The 24,552-nt window shown below is 35.7% G+C and overlaps 1 protein-coding gene across 2 annotated transcripts in view; it reads right to left on the reverse strand.

The window, feature by feature from the left end:
- Window positions 1–623: 623 nt before the first annotated feature.
- Window positions 624–24,552, reverse strand: part of LRP12 (LDL receptor related protein 12) — a 75,298-nt gene continuing 51,369 nt past the window's right edge. For both annotated transcript variants that reach the window (XM_042923605.1, XM_042923604.1), the window contains 5 exons: window positions 22,373–22,508; window positions 12,676–12,878; window positions 9,441–10,545; window positions 7,610–7,742; window positions 624–3,522 (listed from right to left, as the gene is read on the reverse strand). In XM_042923605.1, the coding sequence (XP_042779539.1) occupies window positions 2,656–3,522; window positions 7,610–7,742; window positions 9,441–10,545; window positions 12,676–12,878; window positions 22,373–22,508 (2,444 nt within the window). In that variant the 3' untranslated portion in view covers window positions 624–2,655. The remainder of the gene's footprint in view (window positions 3,523–7,609; window positions 7,743–9,440; window positions 10,546–12,675; window positions 12,879–22,372; window positions 22,509–24,552) is intronic.

A 24,552-nucleotide genomic window follows, 5' to 3' on the forward strand; every position in this document is an offset into this window, starting at 1 on the left:
TGGGTGGCTGAGTTGGTTGTCTGACTTCGACTCAGATCATAATCTCAGTTCTTGAGTTCGAGTCCCGCGTCGGGCGCTGTGCTGACACGTTGTTTCCTGGAGCCTGCTTCAAAATCTGTGTCTCCTTCTCTCTATCCCTCCCCCGCTCATGTTTTGTCTCTAATATAAATAAACATTAAAAAAAAATGGTTCAAAAAACCCACATACTAATGGGACTTGTTTTGTGAGACTTGAGTAGGTCAATTCTAAAGTTCAAATGGAAAAATAAGCAAGAATATTTAAAACATTTAAACATTACAGTTATTAAAACAGTATAGGGCTAGTATAAAAAGAGAAGGGTAGATCAATTGAAGAGAATAGAATTGGAGTCTAGAAACATATCCAAGCAGTATATAAATTCTATGATAAAAGTGTCATTTCAAATAGTAAGGAAAGAATGTATTATTTAATAAAGAGCTGCAGGATAAAATTAACTGGGGAAAAAATGGAGCCTTAAATTCCGGATTGATTGTGATTTAAGTGGGAAAATTGAAATAAAAGAAATACCCAACTTTAGTTTTAATATTCAAACTTAAATAGATACATTTTTCTCTTAAAAAAAGTACAAAGTATGCATAGTAGGTTACAATTTGTATTATTATATATGACATTTATATATATATGGACACATTTATGGATTTACATGGTACCTTTGGAGGGGTATACAGAATTTGGTATTGGTACTTGTCTCTTTGGAAGGGAACTAAAAGATGGGTGTCAGGGAAGGGGAGAGACTCACCTTCTACTGTTTGAACCAGGAAAATGTATTAGTTAATTATAGGAAGAAATTAAAATAGAAATGCCAGGAAACAAAACCAAGAAACCTATACAATATATTATTAGTAGGACCTAAATAAGATTAATTTGGTGATACAAATTCTGCTAGGAAAATATTCTATACGGGTCTGAAATGCATCTGAAAATCATACAAAGAGAACTAATTGAATTATTGCATCTTATAAGAAACATTAATTAAGAAGTTTTCTCAAAGGCAAATATATTCAGCTCCTTAGGAATTTTTACCCTCAAGTGCTGGTATAAGCTACCACCTTATTCTGAAGAAGACTGCCTGCCCTTCAATGTTCTTCTAGACACAGCGCAGTATTTTACGGCCTCAATCTGCACGTGCACCAAAATGCAACAAAAATAAAGAGCAACTCTGATTTAAAAAGTACCTCAAGGCAATACAAAAAAAGTGATTTTTAATTTTGGATACATATTAAAACATTTCAGTCAGTTCTTTCTGACAGCATAACACGACAAATACACAAGACCTCAAACATGCTTTAAAATGACATTCAGCAAAATATTGAAAATTTAATAAATAGCAATAATCACACACAAATACATATTTCATACTCAATCATTAAGCTATTAAAACAGACAGCTAAAGAATAAATAAACAAGAATAGACAATAAAAAAATATGCGGGGTTTGCAATTCATTCTACTTAAAAAAGGGGGGAGGATCTGAATGATTTCGTAATTTGCTTTCTGACGTGTAGCATGATCCTCCCCCGCAGTGAATAAAATATATCGAAAATCACTCTTACAATAATGCAGTCTTTAAATACAACAAATAAATATGAAACCAGCAAAGCAATTTCAAGTTGTAATAAAAACGCCCCCCCCAAAGCTATGGAAATATATAGTCATTGTGGTAGCAAATGACAGTATTGAAAGTGATAGTGCTTGTGCACTGAACTCATCTGTGACCTTGACATGACGTTAGTGCAAATCCCTAGGGTCCAATACAAGCATCACCCTGTACCAGGGAAGGACATTACCAGTTGGAACTTATCTTGTACAATTTTTGTACATTTTTTATAAAGTTCAAGATTTAATGCATAGTAGAATATCTTCATCTGCTTAATTCTGTCCCGAAATAGGGATGAAAAAAGAAATGACTTGGGATTTTACCATTTGGTTTGTACCATATTAGAGTATTAAAGTCAACATTAGAAAATCTATAAAAGAGTTTCACTTTTGCCATTAATTTTTCTAACTCTATCTAAATTTCACATCACAGAATGTTAAATGTAAGAGAAAAATTTGTAGACAAAGGTTTTTCCCTTTGAGAAAGCTCATATTATGATGAAATCCAATAATATTTAGACAGATGTTACCTAAATAAAAACTCAGGTGAATATAAGGGGCTTTTTTTTTTTTTTTTTTTGTACATTAACCACCTTGAAATGTGATATATTAAGTTACAAGATGTAATGGCAAAAAGCATAAAGGGTTCAATGAGAAGAAGGTATTATTTTGTACAAACAAATGTTTTAACATAGGATAGATAAACTGACAGTTGAATGAGTCAGCAGCCATACATCTACTGTGAACTACAGTACCAGGATAAAAACAATTAAAACGAATGGAAGAACATTATTGAACAACATGAATACATAATGCAATTTTAGCTGCTAAAATAGTAAACTCTAAAGTTCATAGAGTTACAAGTTGTTTAATTTAACCATGCAGGCTAATACATAATAATAAGAAATCGCCCTGCATCTTTTTTGCTTTTAAATTAAAACTAGTTTAATTGTGAAGTTTACAAAACAGCGAACGGATGCTGCTCCGACTCGTACATGGCCTCGCTCGCTGTGATCCGTACCTAACAAAGTAACAAAGCCTCATCGTCACTTGTTTCATTTTTCAGTGTTGCTTCCAAGCAAGTGTCTGGGATCTGGGCAGTGTGGACGACGCCACAGCGCGCGCAGGGGCCGTCTCGATTACTTGGCCTCGCTCCAGGGTTCGCTGCGCTGCATGGTTGTCTAAACCCTTGTCCTTGCTCCGAGGCAAGATCGAGAAGAGGTCTGGAGCAGTCATTCACATCCAAGTCTGAAGCTCCATCGGACACCGGAATTAGCATTTCAACATCATCATCTTCTTCTCTTCCGTTTGCCCCATGATCAAGCTGTCTCAAAGGACTCTGGTTCTGATTTACGGAGCTTGATCGCCCTAATGTAAAACGTACCCAACGCAGCCCCTGAGTCATACGACTTAGTGCACTTGTGAGCTGGTGCCTCGCAGGACTCACACCTGGGGGTTCTACACTTGTCACATCCCTTCCACTATCTGTGTGACCACCTCGGGTACTCTGAGTTGAGGAACTTCCACTTGCTCCCACTGTTGCTTCTACTGCTGTCGTGGGAGGGACTTTTTGGGGCAAAGGAGCTGCAACCCCACCAGATGCTCCTGCCGTATCTCTTCTCTCATTTTCTGTGTCTGTGTCGTCGGACTCCACAGAAAACAAACTTCTGTGAGCATGACTTCTTTCAGTTTCTCTGCTGGTACTCTGACTAGGGACAACCTCATCTCCATCTGCTGAGACCAAAGCCAACGACCCTGAATGACGTGATCTTGCAAAATTAAAAATACGATTCCAAATATTGCTGGATCTGCCTGCCATTGGAAGCCTGATCGAAGTGAATCCAAGCTGAGATCGTACTGCCAGCCTCAGGTTTTCCAAAACAGAAGCCTACAGAAAACAAGAGGAGATCTTAAGATCGCTAACAATGAAGTATTAACACAGAAAACATGCTTCTAACAAGAACATGTTGTGGGTAAAGACAATATTACTCATTGTTAGAATCTATATGAAGGATGAATTCAATTCTCTCATCTGTAAAGGTTCACCTACCACAGAATCTAATCTATAACTCGTACCATTGCTCACTTAAGATTTTCCTGACACTGCATTTTATACATACAACTTTAGAGTGATGTTTCATATCAATTACAACAACTATTTTATTTCAAAACTGGACGCTGTAATCCAATTCTAAAAGTGTGCCAAAGGGACAAAATTATTTGACACTGCTTTAGCTAGGAATGTAAACTAGGCTCTTTATCTGGTTTATGCCTTTCTTGTTTTTAAACACAGAACAAGTCAGACTTGATTTACAAGGTTGAAACTTCCCCAAACATGGTAAAGTTATATATATATATATATTTCACAGCTGGTTCTCAAGGATTTGTTGAATGAATGGGTAGTGAAGATTGATTTATACTGTCATAAATAAGAGAATTAATTAATTTATAATACAGCACAGGAAACAAAGTTTAAGATTAATTTTTTTATAGCACTACAACACAACGGTATTTGAGACATTTGGACTCTTCTCAATCTTTAAAGATTAGGTTTTATTTTCTACAGCATAGCGTTAAGCATAAATTTTCACACCCTTATTCTTTGAAAATTTACTCATTTTCCTAGATGAATACATTAATGGGTTATTTTAAAAACATACAACATTTATATAAAACAGTCTTTAAGCTCCATCTAGTGGTTATAAAAAGGAGTATTCAAACTTGGAACAAACCCAGCTTTCATTTGTGGCATTTGGTATTTAAAATACAGTATTTCCAGGAAAAAATGGTGAGTTGACATATTCCCTTTCCAATGATGCTATAATTTCACCCTGCCAAAACGAATGGCTCTCCCTTTCCCTTCACAGAAGAAAAGAGTTTCCCTTGATAGCATGTGTTCTCCACCTCTCTTCAAGATGGGTATTAAACTTACTTGTAAGTCCCACATAGGCCTTTTGAACATAATCTCAGGAATATAATTCACAGAAAGCAAAGGAACTACGATCATAGGAATATTTAATAATCTGGCACGGACTGTCAATAAGAAATCTGAAGATCAGCATACACAGATTTGCTATACAAATGAGTCAGATTTTTCACCAATTAAGAAGTATCTAATTTTATATTAAAAAACAAACAAACAAAAAACCGGTTCACATCCCTAAGGAATTTCTCCATAGATGTGGTCCTCCCCATTTAGCATTTGAGTTCTAAGGCTTTCATGTGAGTACTATGTTATACCCAGCAGTGAACAGAAGGCTCTTCAGATAAGCTTCCCTTTTATTCAGCTATTACCCATCGAGATCAACAATGCTCATTTTCACATTAGAGTCCGTCATAGTGAAGTTCTCTACTTAGAGTTAAAAGTCTGTTTAATTAAAATTAATTTTACATTAGATTCCTAATGTTTTAGGGATAATTTTACATACTTCTTCAGTTTATGAAAGAAGAAAGCATTCTTCAGAAAGCATTTCTATTTTTGAATGGGATGGGAATTTAGAATATTCTTTTTCTTTTTAAAGAAAATAATAATTGATAATTAGTAACAAATTGATAATGTGTTACCAAAAGTTTGAAATTTGAAAGTTTAATCTCATAAATGGAATAAAATCTAGCTTACTATTCATAAACATTTTATTTTAAAACTTTGTTGAGTATAATTCCCTCATAAGGCTAAACTATAAACCTAAAGAACGGTGTAGTATGTAGTAAAGAATTAAATGTTATTCAGAGTGAGGTCTGACCTTTGCCATCTGCTTCTGGGATGTGATCTCTGAGTCCTGACAGCATCATCTCTGACAGGAGTGTCCTAGCCTGGGGCCTGGGGCCCGGGGCCAGCCAGATACAGATAACGCTGTGTCTAAGGTGGAGGCTCTAAGCCACACCAGCAGTGTGATGTAGGGTGGGCACTGGACTCGGCAGGATCAGTCAGTGCGCAGGGGCTAGAGACTGAGATCAGCCACATGCGCAGTTAATCATACCTGCAAGGTGGAGCCACAGTAAAAACTCTGGAGGCTGCGTCTCGGGCGAGCTCCCTAGTTGGCAATATTCTGTGCACACTGTCATACACCCGTGTTGAGAGTGTAACACTGTCTTGACTTTGTGTGGAGACGACAGCTGGAAGATCTGGGTTTGGCACCCTCCTGAACCCTGTTCCAGGTGTCTTATTCTTTGGCTGAATTAATTTAGGTCTTTTCCCTGTAATTAACCATAACCCTGAGTATAAGAGCTTTCAGTGACCTCTGAGTCCATCTAGTGAACAGTCAAAACCGAAAATCATTTTGGGAACCTCAGAACTTATAATTTCTGTAAAGATGAGACCTGTTTGGTATGGACTGTGCTTTCTTTAACTCCACAGTTAGCTGAACTCCTGGAGGCAGCTTCAGGGCATAGGGGTGGTAGGTGACAGATGGCAGATGATGGACTAGGTGGGTGGAGTTGACCATTGTTTGAGCTCCTACCTACAAAGAAACTTGCCACCTGGCAGGGCTGAGAATATATAGCTTTCTCTTATTTTGCACACAAAATTCTGACCAGTGGAACTTTTGAATTATTTACTTAGCAAGTTACACCTAGAGAAATGTTCTTAAAGCTATAAATTCTCACCAATATTTCTTAAAAGACTCAAATAAAGGTGACAGACTGTAGTCAGAAATCATATCTACCAGAAAGAAAACGGTTTTCCATTTTGCACAGAATTAAATCACTGGGAAAATAATGTTTATCAATTTTTATAAATATTTCTGAATGAATTTACATTTTATTTTTTTTTTAATTTTTTTTTTAACGTTTATTTATTTTTCAGACAGAGAGAGACACAGCACGAACGGGGGAGGGGCCAAAAGAGAGGGAGACACAGAATCGGAAGCAGGCTCCAGGCTCCGAGCCATCAGCCCAGAGCCCGAGGCGGGGCTCGAACTCGCGGACCGCGAGATCATGACCTGAGCTGAAGTCGGACGCTCAACCGACTGAGCCACCCAGGCGCCCCGAATTTACATTTTAAATGTATACACCCTTATGTCTTTATGAACCCTGGTATACTTTAGGCATTGAAAAAGAAATTTTTAAAAAAATGCTAATAGGACTTTATTTAATTTTAATTTTTTATATTTTTATTAAATTTATTTAGTTCTGAGAGAGAGAGTGAGAGTGAGCAAGGGGCAGAAAGAGAGGGAGAGAGAGATAATCCCATGCAGGCTCCTCACTGTCACTGCGGAGCCTGAAGAGGGGCTCAAGCTGACTGGATCTGGGGCTCAAACTCACGAACCATGAGTTCATGACCTGATGCTTCACTAACTGAGCCACCAAGGAGCCCCAAAATAGTGTTAATAGAACTTTAAAGAATTCGGAAACATTAATAAAATAATGAGTTACTATTTAAAGAAAATGATATGAATTCTTAAACACTGTACAATCCGGCTGTCAAGTTTTCCCTCAAGTCAGGTGGAAATATTAACTTCATTGCAATTACTTTTATTGTTAACTAGTTAATCTAATTATTGATATATTACTAGTTACTGTTTTTAAAAAAACCGGTATGAATTCTTAAACACCGTAAAATCTGGCTGTGAACAAAAGTTTTCCCTCTAGTCAGGTAGAAATGTTAACTTCATTGCAATTTACTTTTACTTATTAACTCATTAATCTAGCAGATTACTAATGTATTAATTTTAACGTTCATTCTTAAATCTTCTAGATGTTTAGTTCAAACAGAAAATAACTTCCTAAACTTTACTTCTGAATTTTAATGCACCAAATTATCATAAATAGTAAAATGCTCAAGAATCACATAACAAAATCAGAAGAATGAAACCATTTGGTATTTTGTAGCATTTGTTAAAATACAATGAAACATAATTTCAAATCCTCCATATATTTAATAATCCTTGACTACAAGAATTATGACAAAGGTCCTTTACCATATATACAAATATAGAATTCATTTTAGGAAACAGAAATCATAAATTGCAACATACCTGATTAGGTGAACACACAGGAAAATCTTCAACTGGTGGAATTAAACCCTGAGCAATCAACTGTCCATAAGAGGGAGGGGCTTCTCTTCTTAGCAGTTCTGCTTCCACTCTTGACAGCTGTGTTTCAAATGACCTGTTAGAGAAAACAGGGGAACAGAAAAGGTTAAAAAGGCAAGCTAAAATAATTTTTTAAATCAACAATGAAAAAAAGCTGAACCTTAATATATTTGACCGTTTTTAAAGCTTAGCCAACTAACATTTATTGGATATCTATAGCATTCTGACACTGAGAATACAAAGGCAAAAAGCCATGGGGCTTTCACTAGGAGCCTGGATCACTAAGTTTGAGTGAATTAGAAATTCCCGTAAAAGGTAAATATATTAGATCTTTAAAGCCCTAAGAACATAAGAGGTTTGAGACTTTAGGTGAAAGTAATCATCAAGTTCAACACATTTAGTTTTTAGATGAGGAAAAGAGTGAATGAGCCACCAGTACACTTTCTGGAATAGCTTGTTCTTATAAGACCTCAGACTCTTCACTGAGCTCTTATGCTGCAATGTAGTGAAAAGCTTTCTGGCCAAAGAGGCAGCATGATTACTTAGATACTGTGCATCTGCGTGTATCTATTAGCTTACCTGTTGGGTATATGAAGTCTTTTGTTGAATCTATTATTTGTAATTCTCCTGGAACTGAGGGTCACTGTCTCTACAACAGTGTCCTAAGGGACCTCTCTCTGCCATTAGCTTCTCCCAAGTCCAATCTATCCCACACCATGTGGAAGAAAACCCTCTCTGAAGGTCACCTTTTAATACTTAACCATTTCTTAATTAACTGAGAACTCTTGACACACGGCTGTCATGGACCTGAGGCACTAGCCCCATGTTCCAAGTTTTAACTTTTAGCCCTTGATATGTATCTTAGGCTCCAGATGAAATGAAGTATGTGATACTTCTCCAAGCAATGCTAGGCATTCCTACTTTCATGCATTTTCCCAGGCTATTTTTTTCAACTACAATATCTTTTCCCTGTCTACATTCTACTTGTAGATTTCAAATGGCACTTGTTCAATAAAAGCCTTTCCATTCCCCCCCATCAGATTAGGTTAACTTTTGACTTTTCTTCTATACTTTGTTTTACAGCTTTTCTACCATTTATATTTTTGCCATCTTATTCCACTCACCAATGCCTTCCTCCTAACTGTACAGTGCCTGTGAAATTATGCCTTATTCATTTTTCTACTCATCCGTATTGTGCTTTGAACCTAGTAGGTTCTCAAATATTTAGAATTGAATTCTTACTTACAAAAATACAGGTTAAAACACTACAAGTGAATATTGCAGCTTGCAAAATTCCTACAAAATAATCTGAAAACAAAAACTAGTAAATACCAGTTCTTAAGTATTTATTAGTTTTTAAAATATATTTTTAAATGTTTATTTTTGAAGGAGAGAGAAACAGTGTGAGTGGGGGAGGGGCAGAGAGAGAGGGAGATACAGAATCCAAAGCAGGCTCCAGGTTCTGAGCTGTCAGCAGAGAGCCTGATGTGGGGCTCTAACTCACAAACTGCGGGATCATGACCTGAGCCAAAGTCGGATGCTTAACTGACCGAGCCACCCAGGTGCCCCATCTAAGTATTAGTTTTTATGTGTTTAGCCTCTTGAGTCTTAGCCTTTTCACACTGATTTATAAACCATAAAAGATATTTATCTATTTCCCAAAATAGTATGAGACCAAAGTATACTGCTGATCACACTTAAAGTACTGTTGCAAATACTGGGGCCATGTTTATTGCAGAAGCCATAACCACTACAATTTTGTCTTGATACTGACCTTCGTTCAAACATTCTCAGAGAATAAAGCTTACAGGTACATCCCAATGCAATGACCAGTAACAAGCCACAGATAAGGCTGCCTATGACGGCTGCAGTTATGACTCTGGTAGGCACAATTACGGGGCAATTCTCCTCATCGCTGCCGTCGCCGCAGTCATCCTGGGAATCACACACCCAGCTTTCAAACACACAACGATTGTTTTTACAATGAAAATTTCCTGGCTGGCAAAAAAAGCAGTTTTTTTCATCGGAGCCATTTGGGCAATGATTCTGGTAGTTGCAGCGATCAGAACGAGGATAACAGACACCATTTCGGGAACAGGGAAATTCTTCCTTTTGGCACATGGTGCAATTTATTTCATCCCTTCCATTTGGGCAATGCCAATACCCATCACAACGCTGCTGTTCTGTGTAACACCCCCAGTTACCCCCACAGGGTATTTCCCACGGCAAACAGAAGCCATCTACTTGGTAAGTTGCATTAAATCCCCTTGCGGCGTTCACTTTATCAGCACAAAAATGTACCCTGATCTGTCCAGAAGAAGAAACAACTGTGAGAGGTGCGTGAGAATCAAAAGCAGTTAACACACGCAAAAGTTTGTGTGGATTCTCCTCCAATCCATCGTATATTTTGACGTAATCGCCATAACCAGTACCATCAAGTTTAAAGTCAGTGAAGCGTAAAATGACTTTACGATGATCACCAGTGTCTATTAACCAGGTGCAATTGCTTCCAGGAGGATAAAAGTCTGGATAGTTGGGAGAATTGAAAGTACCGTAAAAATATTTTAGCCACTGTCCACAAGTTGGCACATCACAGTCTATCTCATCTCCTAGGTCAAGGCAGTCAATGTTGCCATCACATTTTAAAGACTCAGGGAGGCAAGTGTAAACCTTGGTAAACCGAGACAGACACTGGAACTGGTTGTAGGCACAGGGCTGAAAAGAAGCAGCCGTTGGGGGACCAGCTTCTTTGGCACAGATCTCTTCATCGGAACTATCTCCACATTCGTCCATGTTATTACATTTCCAGGCTTCTGGTATACACTTCCCGTTGCCACAGCGGAACTGATCGCAAGCACAGCTTGGTTCTTCAGACTTCCCTGGGAGGATGTGGGGAGGACGGAGATGGAAGAAGGGAGAAAAAAACATACTCTTTGAAAAGATATATAACAGTAAGTGACACTTTTATAATAAATATTAACTAAGCCCAAGTGATAGGGTTTAAAAAAATCTTATTTTACAAAATAGATCAGTTCTAGTGGGAAACTAATATTGGCTCACTAATTACTCAACAGTCCAATTCATTAAACACTTATTGTTTGTTCCATGAAGACCTTAGTATTTTGATCTAAAGCGAAGAGAACACAAACTGAGGGGTTGCTGGAGGGGAGGTGGGTGGGGAATGGGCATTAAGGAGGGCACCTGTTGTGATAAGCACTGGGTGTTATATGTAAGTGATGAATCACTGAATTCTACACCTGAAACTAAAATTATACTGGGTGTTAACCAACTGGAATTTAAATAAAATCTTGGGGGAACAAAGAACAATTCTGCTTTTGTAGAGAACTCTCTTACTGCAGAACATTTACTGATATGATACAAGACACTTGAGCCACTAGACTGCACTGCCTAAAATTTGAAAATAATTTATTGCATAAACATCATTAGAATATTTTCAAATGAAGAAAAATTTACCCACAATAATCACCTTTCAAATCAATTTTTTTCCTATTTTTCATATCCTTTTCTAGTTCTTGTTTATGTCTATATCTATATACATACACACAATATTTTGCTGTATGTGTCCTACAGTATATTTTGTAATCCTATTCTTTAGAACCAAATTTCTGCTAAGATTATTGTAAGATTAACTTTATACACGGTTCATAATGATTCATGTGACCATAACACAACACTGCCACTTTATATTTCTATTGTTTTACACAACTGCATGAATTTGAGTTATGTTATAAATTCATTCATCAAATTAGCAGGGGCAAGGAGAGAGGAAAAAACCTGAAATACCTACAGAATTCCAATTATTGTAGTGTACAATGCTAAATATACACCAATAGTGAGGCATGGAAAGAAAATCAAACATTAGCTCCTGACAGTTCCCCAAACTGACAGTGTTTGGGATAATACATCTCCATTAACTTCTTATTTATTGGTAAGCAGGTGACAGAAAATGTGCTTCGAAAGCTAAATAAGTATTACAAAGACTGTGTTTTTAAGAAAAAAAAGCTAAAGGACAAGTACAAATTTCAGAAGATACAAAATGATTTTCAGCAAAAAAGTAGATATAATTTAAAGAGGTGAAAGAAGATTTGATACTACAAACTAGGAAGGTGGAACAGAGCGGTCTTTTTTGCGAAGCTGTGAAGACCATGGTAATTCAGACACACAAAAACATATTCTGAAGTAACTTTCAGGATGTCAGTAAACACTTGAGGGAAAAAAAGACTTACTTAAATTTTTTTAGTGTTTATTTTTGAGAGAAAGAAAGAGAGAGAGAGAGAGAGCGAGCGCTGGAGAGGGGCAGAGAGAGAGGGAGACACAGAATCTGAAGCAGGCTCCAGGCTCTGTGCTGACAGCACAGAATTCAATGCGGGGCTCTGACTAATGAACTGTGAGATTATGACCTGAGCTGAAGTCGGATGCTTAACCAACTGAGCCACCCAGACACCCCAAAAAGACTTAATTTTAAAATTAAGTATTTAATTAAAGTAATTAATTAAAGTAATTGATGTATTTAAAATTTGAAAACAAAATTGACCTTAGTTTATAAAATTAATCAGTTCATTAGAATATACAAAACACCTGTATGAGGCCGTGCTGTGCTTTAGGGCACCTGAACCTTCTTCAATCTCAACCCCCTTTTTTTTTTTTAAATGTTTATTTTTGAGAGAGAGACAGAGAGAGAGACAGATACAGAGTGTGAGCAGGGGAGGGGCAGAGAGAGAGGGAGACACAGAATCTGAAGGAGGCTCCAGGCCTGAGCTGTCAGTATAGAGCCCGACATGGGGCCCGAACTCATAAACCGCAAGATCATGACTTGAGCCGAAGTCGGATGCTTAACCGACTGAGGTACCCAGGCGCCCCTTCAATCTCAAGCTTCTTAAGGTCTAGTCACAATTAGATATTGTTTAGAAGACTAGCCCCAAAGTGACTTCGTACTTAACACTACAGAATTCTGTTCATTTTCTTTTTTTTTTTTTTTAAAAACACACCTGAAAAATATGCCAGTCTGAAACCCTTTCTAGAAATACTGTCATCGGAATGGAACCTGATCCAGACGTGGTCTTGTGAAGAAATATATGGTGGTGGAACTGTCGAACCACAGGCTCTGTAACTTTCGATATTCTTGTATGTTTCTATTGTCAACCAGTCCAAACTGCATCTTCTGGACCCTTGAATATCAAAATCCTGAAAGCTACAAGTAAAAAGTCAGAAAAGGCTATTAACAAGGGTAATTTGGGGGAAAAATTTCACTTAATAATACTTAATAACTGAGGACTTTATTATAAGCCTTCGTTCAATATTCATTGATTTTCCTGGGTTTTCCAGGCATACAGCCATATCATCAGCAAATAATAATACTGTTTCTATGTTCCTAATGTTTGTATCTCTTTCTCAGATTCCTGAACAATACTTCTTCACAAAAAATACCAGATTCCAAAATAATGCTAAAAAAACGTAGGTAATAGTTGGCACCTTGTTCCTTTTTCTTCTTTGTGTGTGTTTAGGAAGGACCACTTCTAATTCAGAATATCCTAAATTATTCTGTATTTGAACCAGAAACACCACACCTAATCTGATAAGCTAAAGTGAAAAAGAGAAAGTCAGCCTCCTCTTAGATTAGACTGGTTCGTCTGCTTGCTTAGTGAGAAGCTTATAGCTTACACTTTCAGGAGATCAAATAACATAAATCTGAGCAAAGTAAAAAAGTTAAAAGTGAACAAACAAAAAATCTTTATCAGTGAAAAACCCCTAAGTTTGGAAAGACTTCTTTTTTTTTTTTTAACATAAGTTACATTATAGTCAAACATTGTCTTGTAGTTCACAAAATATGGGCATGCATTAAAAGGTATCAAAAAGTACACACAAAATTAGCTACTGCTATGAAAAAAGAGAAACTAAAATATTATTTTCCAATAACATGTCTCCACCAAAAAGGGAGTATCTGACTTTACCTCCTTGCCTCTGCCTTAATCCAAGTGATAAAGAAGTTAATTATCCAAGGATTATTACATGAGGATATTTCCTCTTTAAGTATTCTGAGTAACTACAACAAAGGCTGACAGATAATTTGATTGTTTCTAATTTCTCATTATTATGAACAATGCTTTAAAGAACCCTTATACATGTATCTCTACACGAGCAAATATTTCTCTAGGGCAAATTTTTCTAGAGGTAGAATTGCTAGGTCAAAACACAAAATTCCACTTTAAATTTGATAGACACTGACAGAAATATTTATACCAACTCACTCCCACTGAATGTATGTGAAAGTACCTTATATTAATGATAAAATATTTATCATTGTTCCATTTTACATTTCCTTATTTACCGAGATGGAAACACTTTTTCCAGTTTACTATTTCTTTTCCTATGAATTGCCTTGCTATATCATCCTTTACCCATCAGAAGTTTTTCTTATTCATTTAAAAATTCTTTACGTTGAACAAACACGTCCCTATTTGGGGGCATGTCTGTAACACAAGACGTATGTACTGATATCCACACGTGCATTCTCTCAATAAATAGCTGGTGAGGTAACTCCTGTTAACTTCAGTCATTAGTTGGCATGAACTGACATCTCTCATTGTGGTTTTATGTGCACTTCTCTGAAGACTAATGATGTTGAACATCTTTTCATGTGCTTATTGGCCGTTCTTACATCTTCTGTGAAGTGTCTGTTCAAGTCTTTTGCCCATTTAAAAAAATTGGGTTGTCTTCTTGAGTTATAAAAATTAATTTTATATTCTGGATTCAAGTTCTTTGTTAGATATGTGTATTGATAATTTTCTTCTAGTCTATATAAATTGCCCTTTCATTGTATCTTTTAATGATCAGAGGGTGTTTTTTTTTTAAATTTTTAAAGTTGTTTTGAGTTTGAGCGAGAGAGAGAGAGCGAGAGAGCGAGCATGAGCAGGGAGAGGGGCAGAGGGAGAGAAAGAGGGGAGAGAGAAAGAGAGAGACACTGTTAAGCAAGGCTCCATGCTCAGTGCGGAGCCCCACAGGGGGCTCAATCCCATGATTCTGGGATCATGACCTGAGCCAAAATCAAGAGTTGGACTCTCAACCAACTGAGCTACCCAAGCTCCCTGAGCAGAGATTTTTAGTTTTGATGAAGCCTATTTTTCCTTTTATGTTCAGTGTTTTTAGTGTCCTCTCTAAAATATCTTTGCCTACCCCAAGATATTCAACAATGTTTTCTCCTAATGTTTTATATGAGTTTTAGTTTTTACATTCACATCTAGGATTTATCTTGAATTAATTTTTGTGTGTTCTCAGAGGCAGGTCAAGATTCTTACACTTATTTTCTTCTATCATGCATGGAACATCCTGGTCTGGTCATCCTGCACTTGTGGAGGGAGGCTTGGCTCAGCTTTGCCCTTATTTAGTCTTAGGTGAACTCTTTATTTTAGGACATTGTCTTTACCTATGACATTTCTGTGGTTTCAATGAAATCCCAAGGTATTTAACAAGCTCGTCAAACTCAGCAAGTTTCAGACTCCAAACTCTGTCTCAGCTACACCACACAGGCACTGAAATCCTTGCGTAGCTTTCTACAAGGCTCCTGGGAGTCTCTTAAGCATGCACAGTTCAGAAAACAGCAAGGAATTTGAGAAGAATTTATATGTAGATGTAAGGACTTCCTACATTGGAGCTCTCTCCTTTTTGGATTTGCCTTTTCAATTTCCAGCTACTCTGACAGCCTCAACTCCACCCTGTGATACAACCACAAGCTGACAAGACTGTGGCAGTCTGCTTGAGTTGTAGTTACTACATTCTGCACGGATTAGGGAACAGACAGGAAGCAAACATATCTCACCAGTGTGGATCCCTTCTTTTAAGAGTTTAATCCCCTCCAGTTTCCTCCAGCTTCTGATTACTCTCCAGTGCCTTTGAGTAGTTTTTAAAAAACTTTTATCCAAAGTTGATAACTGTTTATGGGAGGGCTAGTCAGATTCAAGCTAAGGAATCCGTTAGTATGTTTTTATCCATTAAAATGTTTAAGATTGAGGAAAGCTGGATCCTTGTCCAGAACAAAAGAAATATCTATTCATGCATACGCTATTGGATTAATTTTGCTAATATTTCATTTAGAATTTAAAAGATCCATTTAAAAGCAAAATTAGTTTTTCGGTTTTCTTTTTTTTAATGCTTCACAGTAGTTTATATAACAAAGACTGTTCACATACCTGGGCCATCTATTTCAAGTATAGATCTAGAGTTGAAAATTTTAATTTCTTTGTTTTTTGGTTTAATCAGCTTTTTCTAAACTGGTATTGAGTCACTTTGATCATTTAAATTTTTGTAGAAATTACCATTTTATCTTGACAGTAAAATTTATTGGTACAAAGCTGTAAATCGTACTTTATTACATTAAACAAATTTCATGTTTGTGGTCTTTATATTTGCTTAGATTTTCTGTGGAGATAGCACAGTACTGGAAAAAAAAGGAGAGACTCATCTCTTCCTTCCCATTTTTTGTATTACTAATTCTATTTATCATCTTGTTGCATTTTCTGAGGGTTCTGGTACAAGCAGTGAAAACATGCGTCATCGTTCTGGCCCTTGGCACTAAAATTAACTTCAATATTAAGTTTGATTTAAAATTTTTTTAACAGATAACCTTTCATCAGATTAAGGATTTCCTTATCTATTCATTTAGTAACACCTGCCTGTAAAATTACTCAGGTTTAGAATCTTATTCTGAACGTTGATCCGATTTCTTTAGCGGATTTAATTAGCTTTCTAATTCTTGTTGAACCAATTTTGGTAATATACATTTTCCAGAAAATGGTCCGATTCATCTAACTGTATAATAATGTTACCACAAACTACTTGTAATATTCCTGTATGACTTTTAAAATCTCAAGAAATTAAAAAAAAAAAAAAAAAAAAAGGGGGGGGGTGCCTGGGTGGCTCGGTCGGTTAAGCGTCCGACTTCAGCTCAGGTCACGATCTCGTGGTCCGTGAGTTCGAGCCCCGCGTCGGGCTCTGTGCTGACTGCTCAGAGCCTGGAGCCTGTTTCGGATTCTGTGTCTCCCTCTCTCTCTGACCCTCCCCCATTCATGCTCTGTCTCTCTCTGTCTCAAAAATAAATAAACGTTAAAAAAAAATTTTTTTTTAAATCTCTATTATTGTATTTGTAGTTATAGACACTTTTGCTCACTTTTATTAGTACCTTTTCCTTTTCTTCTTCAGTCTTGCTTTCAGATTTGTCTATTTTCCCCAAGTTTTCAGAAAGCCTGTTTTTTGTTTTATTGAATCTTATTGTTAATTCATTCTATTTTTTTCTGATCATATTATTTTTTCTACTTAAGATTTCACCTGGAATTTTCCTTCTAAACTCCTGAGTAAATGGGGAGCTCATTTATTTCATATCCTACTTATTTCAATGCATTAAAGGCTGTAAATTTTTCACAAGGTACTCTACCAATGTGTTCCAACAGTTTTAATATATAATACTTTTATTATGGTTATTTTCAAAATATTTTATGAGTACAGTACCACTGTGATTTCCAGCATTAATGCAGGAGTTATTTAGGAATATGTTTCCAAACATATGGGTTTTTTATTGTGGTTTCTAATTTAATTGCATTGTGGTCAGAGAACACATTCTGAATGATGTAAAGTCTTAAAAAATGGAATTCAGAGTTCCTTTGTGGTTTAATACATTATCAATTTCTTATAAATGTTCCATATGTCTTTGAAAAGAATATATATATTCTCTATTCATTGAAATAAGTAGAATCACTATACACATATATAATACATGTTCCTACTGGATTAAGCTTGTTAATTTTGTTTATCAAATCTTCTATCTTTACTAATTTTTTTTCTGTTTAATCTATTAAATTCTAATTAAAGGTATGTTTATAAACTTCCACTAACTGGCTTAGTCAAACTTGCTTGATAATTCCCCATATTTTGCTACTTTGACTGTATTTTAGACTGTGTTAGGAGGTATACAAAGTTTACCAAGATTATATCTTCCTAGTGGCTTATTCCATTTGTTACTAATATTTTGTGTTTTAAGCTCAATTATATCTAATGTTAATCTTCCTACACTAGCTTTCTCTTTCTCAGTATTTCTGAAGTTTCTTTTTTTATCCCCACCCCCCTTTTTAAACTTTCTGTGTTAGTTTTGTTTTAGTATGTTCTTAGAAGCCCTTTATAGGGGGATTATACCAATCAACAAACCAATAAACCCGATCAGATGGTCTATCTTTTAAAGGTTAAATGAGCTTTTTCCTGAATGGCCTTTCTATTAGAGTTCTAATTTTCCTCCTTTCTTCTTTTGTATTCGTAGGTTTTGGTTTTTTTTTTTTTTAAGTTTCTTTTACTTTTACTCAAGACTGCTTTCTATTGTTTCAGGAGTTATCTTTTGATGTTGTAATTCAAATACTAAAACATACTTTTGTTCTAATAAAGTCCAAGTAAGAGTATTCAGTGTTTCTATTCTCCTCTCAAAATGTCAAATTTGGTGGAAAAATTTACAACCTTATTTTCACTAATCTCTAACTGAAATTTGAAATTTCACTTATGAATATAAACAAACCATTATAGTATTTACAGTACCTGTCACTCTGTTACCAACAGAAATCACAGATATTTACACATTACATTTCAGTTTTAATAGATACCTAGAATCACTATTTACACTCAAAATCACCTTGGAATTACAGTAGTTGTTAGAACCATCACTTACTAATATGTTAATAAATAAGCATGTATTACTATATTACATATTTGTAAAAAATATCAGATAGCTTTGTTCAATATAATTGGTTCCCTTTGTAATGGTGTGTATTATGATTTATGAGTTTAAAACATTCTGGGAAAGGATCTATAGATTTCATTAACTACCAAAATGTTCACAGCATAAAAAATGTAAGGAAAAAAAAAACCCTGATGCACTTGTTGTGATGAGCACTGGGTGAAACTAATGTAACATCGTATGTTAACTATGTTGGAATTAAAATAAAATAAACAAAAAAAAACCACCCTGATATAGTAAGTTTTTCACGTCTGGAGTAAATTTGTGTTTGCATTTTGTGGCTGTTTCTGTCAGTATTAACATTTTCCATACATTTTGGAAATAAGGCTTATTCTTTAGACGCTTTTCTGGCTTACTCTCTCTCCTTTTAATCCATTCTCTCTCTATATTCTTCCACAGCCTGTGTTTTATAGTTACTTCCAACTGGGTCTGCATTCCAGAACAGTCTTAACATGGTGGTTCACAGCATTATAGGTCCTGTCACGGAGTCATTAGGTGGCCTGGTTAAATTCCTATTTGTTAGGGTATGTCTTCCCACTTCTTTAAGTTCTCAGCCCCATACAAACTCAGGCAGTGGTTAGTAGAAGTTCTTTTCAGCCTTCTTTCTTGAGCACAATAGCCTGACTCCAGTCCCTGGCTTCAAGCAAGCAATTAGAATCTAATCCTCTATCTTTTCTTGATAAGATGGCCTTTGTTGATTTTGGTAGGTTTCTTTTTTTTTTTTTTTTTTCAACGTTTTTTATTTATTTTTGGGACAGAGAGAGACAGAGCATGAACGGGGGAGGGGCAGAGAGAGAGGGAGACACAGAATCGGAAACAGGCTCCAGGCTCCGAGCCATCAGCCCAGAGCCTGACGCGGGGCTCGAACTCACGGACCGCGAGATCGTGACCTGGCTGAAGTCGGACGCTTAACCGACTGCGCCACCCAGGCGCCCCAGATTTTGGTAGGTTTCAAGGGAGAGGAGTAAGGTAAAAATGCCTTTACGTTACCATCTTTAACCAGTTTTAAAAAATTTTTTTTGAAGTCTGTTTATTTTTGATAGAGAATCAGAACGTGAATGGGGGAGGACAGAGAGAGAGGGAGACAAAGAATCTGAAGCCTGCTCGAAGGTCTGAACTGCTAGCACAGAGCCTGATGTGGGGCTTGAACTCACAAACTGTGCAATCACGACCTGAGCTGAAGTCAGACGCTTAACCAACTGAGTCACCCAGGCACCCCTAACCAGTTTTTACAAGGACAGCTCTAAATATTGCTTATAGTCTATAATTTTAGTTTCCCTCCTTTATCTAGATTTTAATTTTATTTTAAACTCAGGAATGAATGTTTTCTTTTTATCAAATGCTTTAAAACATCTGTCTATTCTAGATAATCATATACTTTTTCTTTGACTTGTTAATATGGTAAATTAATTTAAAATTTTCTAATAGTGACTGACTTGTATGTCTAAATGAGCCGCATTTGATTATGGTATAAATTTCTTTTGAACAATTTAGGATTACACCAATATTCACAAGTGAAACTTGGTTGTCTTTGTATGTATGTGACCCTTCTCAAGTTTGCTGTTACCATGACAATGATTTCAGTAAGAACTAGGACAATTACTAAAATCACTTTCCGATCTCATTAGGCTGGGTAAATCCAAATTCACTAGCTTTGTCTGGAATTTGGGAAATTTTCCATTAGATGTATGGTCCATCTCTAATTTTGTTCTGCATTTCAGCATTGTGCTTGGTTTTGGTGTATCTTTGTAAAATCTAAAGGGTCCAACACACGATCAGAACCAAATGGCAGGGGCACCTGGGTGGCTCAGTCAGTTGAGCATCTGAATCTTGGTTTTGGCCTGGGCCATGGTCCCAGGGTCATGAAATTGAGCCCTGTGTTGAGTTCCACACTAAGCGTGGAGTCAGCTTGAGATTCTCTCTCTCTCTTCCTCTGCTCCTCTCCATTGCTTGCTCAAGCTCTCTCTGTGTCTCTCAAATAATAATAATAATAAAAGAACCAAGTGGCAGTGTTCCATGCAGCCTCCTCTGTGCTGGCAAGAATTGCCAAGTTTTATGGAACTGAGCTGGTAGGTGGCAAATTTAATTTTGGGGTTGGACTTTTAGGTTAAAAGATAAAAATTTCCCAAAACTCTAGTTTTATGTGGAAAGAAATCTTATACTTGGAATTCCTATGGTAAAAATGCTACTTTGTAAACACATTATAAGTAATAGAAAATAGGTGTATCGTCTGGGTTCCAGCTCGGGCAGTGCTGCAGAAGGATAACCTTAGTAGCACATCTTATCAATCCATCCAGCAAGACATTCACCCTTCTCACAGAGCAGAACGGTTTCCAGAGAAGCTCAGCTCTGGTGTTCCAGAAGATGTTGGCCTGGGGCAGAAGGGACCAGATGGAAAGCAAACCAGATGGCCCCTGTTTTACGGCTTCCACAGACAAAGGGGGATAGGACACAGTTGTGTTTCTCAAGAGACAGTGGGTGTCTCATTAGTTAGTGGATATAGAAAAGGAAGCTGGATGAAACATAAAGGGGATGAAGAGGTACAAACTTCCCATTATAAAATAAGTCAGTCGCCGAGATGAAAAATAGAGTGTGGGGAACGTAGTCAATATATTATAATAACATTGTACGGTGACAGATGGTGACTACTTTATCATGGTCAGCACTGAATAATGTAGAGAACTGTTGAATCAGGATGTTGTACACCTGAAACGAATATACCATTGTATGTTAGTTATACTTCAAAAACCCCCACAAAAGTAGGCTAAATTTACAATCTTATTTGTAAAAAATGTAAAGAAGGGATTTGAGTCTGATGTGTAAGGTCTCTTCTAAATCTAAAATTCCATACTCTTGCCTATAAAAATGTTCCTAATGAAACAATGTTGAAGACGCGGATGCTGGCCTTTGTGCTGTTGCAGACACTGCCTCCGTGGTGGGCGTGACTTTCTTATTTGTGTTTCATTTCCAACCACAGTTCTTTAAGCACACTATTTTTTTTCTTTTTCTCCTCTTCAGGCATTTTTTTTTTAATAGCCTTGATATAACTTCCTTAAGCAAGCATTATCTAGTTCCACTGAATATTTTCTCTTTAGTATCTTATCCTCAAGGTTTTTCTCTGCAATTTTAAATGTTATTAAAGTGAATCTTAATCTTCCTTATTTATATTTATTCTTAGAAACTTAAACTTATGTTTCTTCTAGGAGTATCTTTCATTTTATATTCTTAACAGAAGTTCTTTTGTTTCAACGTTACAAAAAAGGAGATTTTCCTAGATACAACGTTTATCCATTATCAGCCTGTTTCAAGTTTTATATATGTACATGTATACAGATAAACACTACAGTCATGTTTTAGCTTATTAAGATAGAGGATTCTACTAATGAGACTAAGGTTATGGGCTAGGTGTCCAAGTGGATTAGTGAGTTTTGTTTATTTGTCCCATAGCTAAAGGTTACACTCTTGACCCTAATAAGCTACTTCTCAAATGTGTGTACCTTTTGTTACAAAATGACCTACAAGAATATGGATGGCTCAGTGGAAATCCACTACCACCATCAGAAAACATTCAAAACATATACCCATACAGTACAGGAAGAATGGGCCATTACTCCTACTCTTAATATGGTACTGGTAACTACAGTTTATTACATTTTTAGAAAATTGTCTTTTAATATAACTGCATGCTGAGGGATGATACTTGGAACCTGAATTTATATTCTATAAAATATTATATTTATAATAAAATATTATATATTAAACATATATATGTTTATATTATATAGAACATACAGTAATATTTATATTTATAATAAAATATTATATATTAAACATATATATGTTTATATTATATATATATAAATATATATACATAATAAAAGATTATACATAATACAGAAAGGTATCGGCATTACCTTATAGTAATGATTTCCCCTGGGTTTGCCCTTATGAACCAGCTGCAGTTGATCTTGGCAGGATATTCAGAAGGCCAGCCTGGGCTTGTGATTATACCACTTGGTGCTCGAATTTGTTCTGGAGTCTCTCCACAAGCTGTAAGAAGCCAAAGCAATCTTAGCTAATTATTATACTTTAAAACAGAGCACTAAGTAAATCAGTCTTTATTTAGAAAACAAAAAAACCCACAACACTTTAGAGATCAAATTATATACAATAAAATATGGTATTATCAACCTTAAAGAGTTTTTATTATTCTAATAAGATATTTTCTTCCCCTTAGTCAAAGGATCTTATGCTAATTAAGTACACATTTTGGGGAGGCATGGAAGTTTTCAAATTAGATCTCTGAATAACAGTTTAAGAGTCAGGATTACGAGCTTTAGCCATGGATTCTGATCAAGTGATCCATCTATCTTTTTTCAAAACTCACCTTTTAAATTCATTTTCTTTCTTATAAACCACCTATTAAAGTTCAATGTTTGCCAAACTACTGTGTTTAGATCCTTAAAAGTACCATTTTATTTTCTGGATACTTTAAATTAAAAAACTATTATATACATATGTATGTATATAAATAGTCTTCTGGACAAAATAATTAAGGGGAAGCACATATAAACACAACAGTAAGATCCTGGGTCATTAAGAAGTTAGTGGATGACTGGATAAAGACAGCAAAAGAGTATACTTCAAAATTACTGCAAAGGAAGTCTTCAATTTATTCTATGAATATTTCTAAATTTTATTACAGGGTGATAAATGATTCCTAAATTATGTGAAAAATAAAGGCTTGAAATAGTGATTAAAATATCAGTATGTGATCAGATCTGAGTATCGTGAAGAAATACAGAATAAAGTCAAACTACTACCAACACTTTCCTGGTTTGTTCTTGCATTATCTTGAACTCTCACAGTGACACAGTGCACATTTTACCTATCCAGAAGTCAGCAGATAATGTGACAATTTATTCTCCCTCAATTTAAAAAATAGCCACTGGGCTACAAAAAATACATGATGAATGTTTAAGCTTTCAGTAAGATTTAAAACTCTAAAACCTCTTATTTGATGTAATTTCAATATATTAGATTATCTGATTTTTAAAATCAGATAAGAAGTCGCAAATCAGAAGTGAGGAGAGCAGCGGCCAGAGGTACACACAGTTATTAGAAGTAATGGACGCAATTTTCAGAATAAAGTACGTGCTGAACTAAAAAACCACGACAGCTCAGAATATGCATAGTACTGCCTATCTTCCAAAAGGTAAGAGAGGACTGTCCTTTCATACTAATTAGTGGTCATTCGTAGCTAAAAGAGTTGTTGAGCGAATAAATGAATCTTTGTAAGCAAAGTGCCTGGTGTAATAGGTGGCCTGAACTTTCATGCGTTTTTGAGTTCTGCTGTTTTTAAAAATTAGTTAACCCAATTTGTAGATAGGCAAGAATCCCTATTACAATTATAATTTGTAAAAATGGTCATTTTTTTGATAGCAGAGGTTATATCCATTCAACTTAAGTTAGAATGCCAAGAAGTATATTATGCAATTAAAAAAAATTTATCTATAATGATCAAAATAAAGCAAGCTATATTGCTTAAAGACTCAATCCTTATTTCTATAGAATAACCCAATCTCTGAAGAAAAATCTAGGTTTTAAAAATGTACTTTAGTGAAGAAAAAAATGTTCATGCCTAAAATGGGTCTACCCTGGAATTAGGGAACACTGCACCAAAAGGATCTTGTTTTTAATCACTTAAAAAAAAAAAAAACCTTCACAGCATAGAATACAAGGATATATCAAGAGCCTAGTACACATCTTATTGCCCATTCATAGTCAAAGCTTCCAATATTTTTTGTTAAATTTCATTGAGTAAAATTTCCCTTATAAATTTTTTAAAAATTTTGATGAATGATACTCTAGAAAATGATTAAATTTATCCGCATGTGAGCTTACTGAACATGAAGTCAGAGTTTTGCTTTTAACTTTGCTCTAATGAGTTATCACAATAATTAAAGAAAGACATCCAAAGTCATTTATAAGAACTTTTTCTTTCTTCATTATCTCTTGCCAAAGCATTTTGGAGTAGTATGCCAAAGCAAAAACCAGGTAGGGAGAATTTATGGCAACGTAGACAATTGTTAGC

This window comes from Panthera leo, chromosome F2 (genome assembly GCF_018350215.1).
Source record: "Panthera leo isolate Ple1 chromosome F2, P.leo_Ple1_pat1.1, whole genome shotgun sequence".
NCBI classification, from domain to species: Eukaryota; Metazoa; Chordata; class Mammalia; order Carnivora; family Felidae; genus Panthera; species Panthera leo.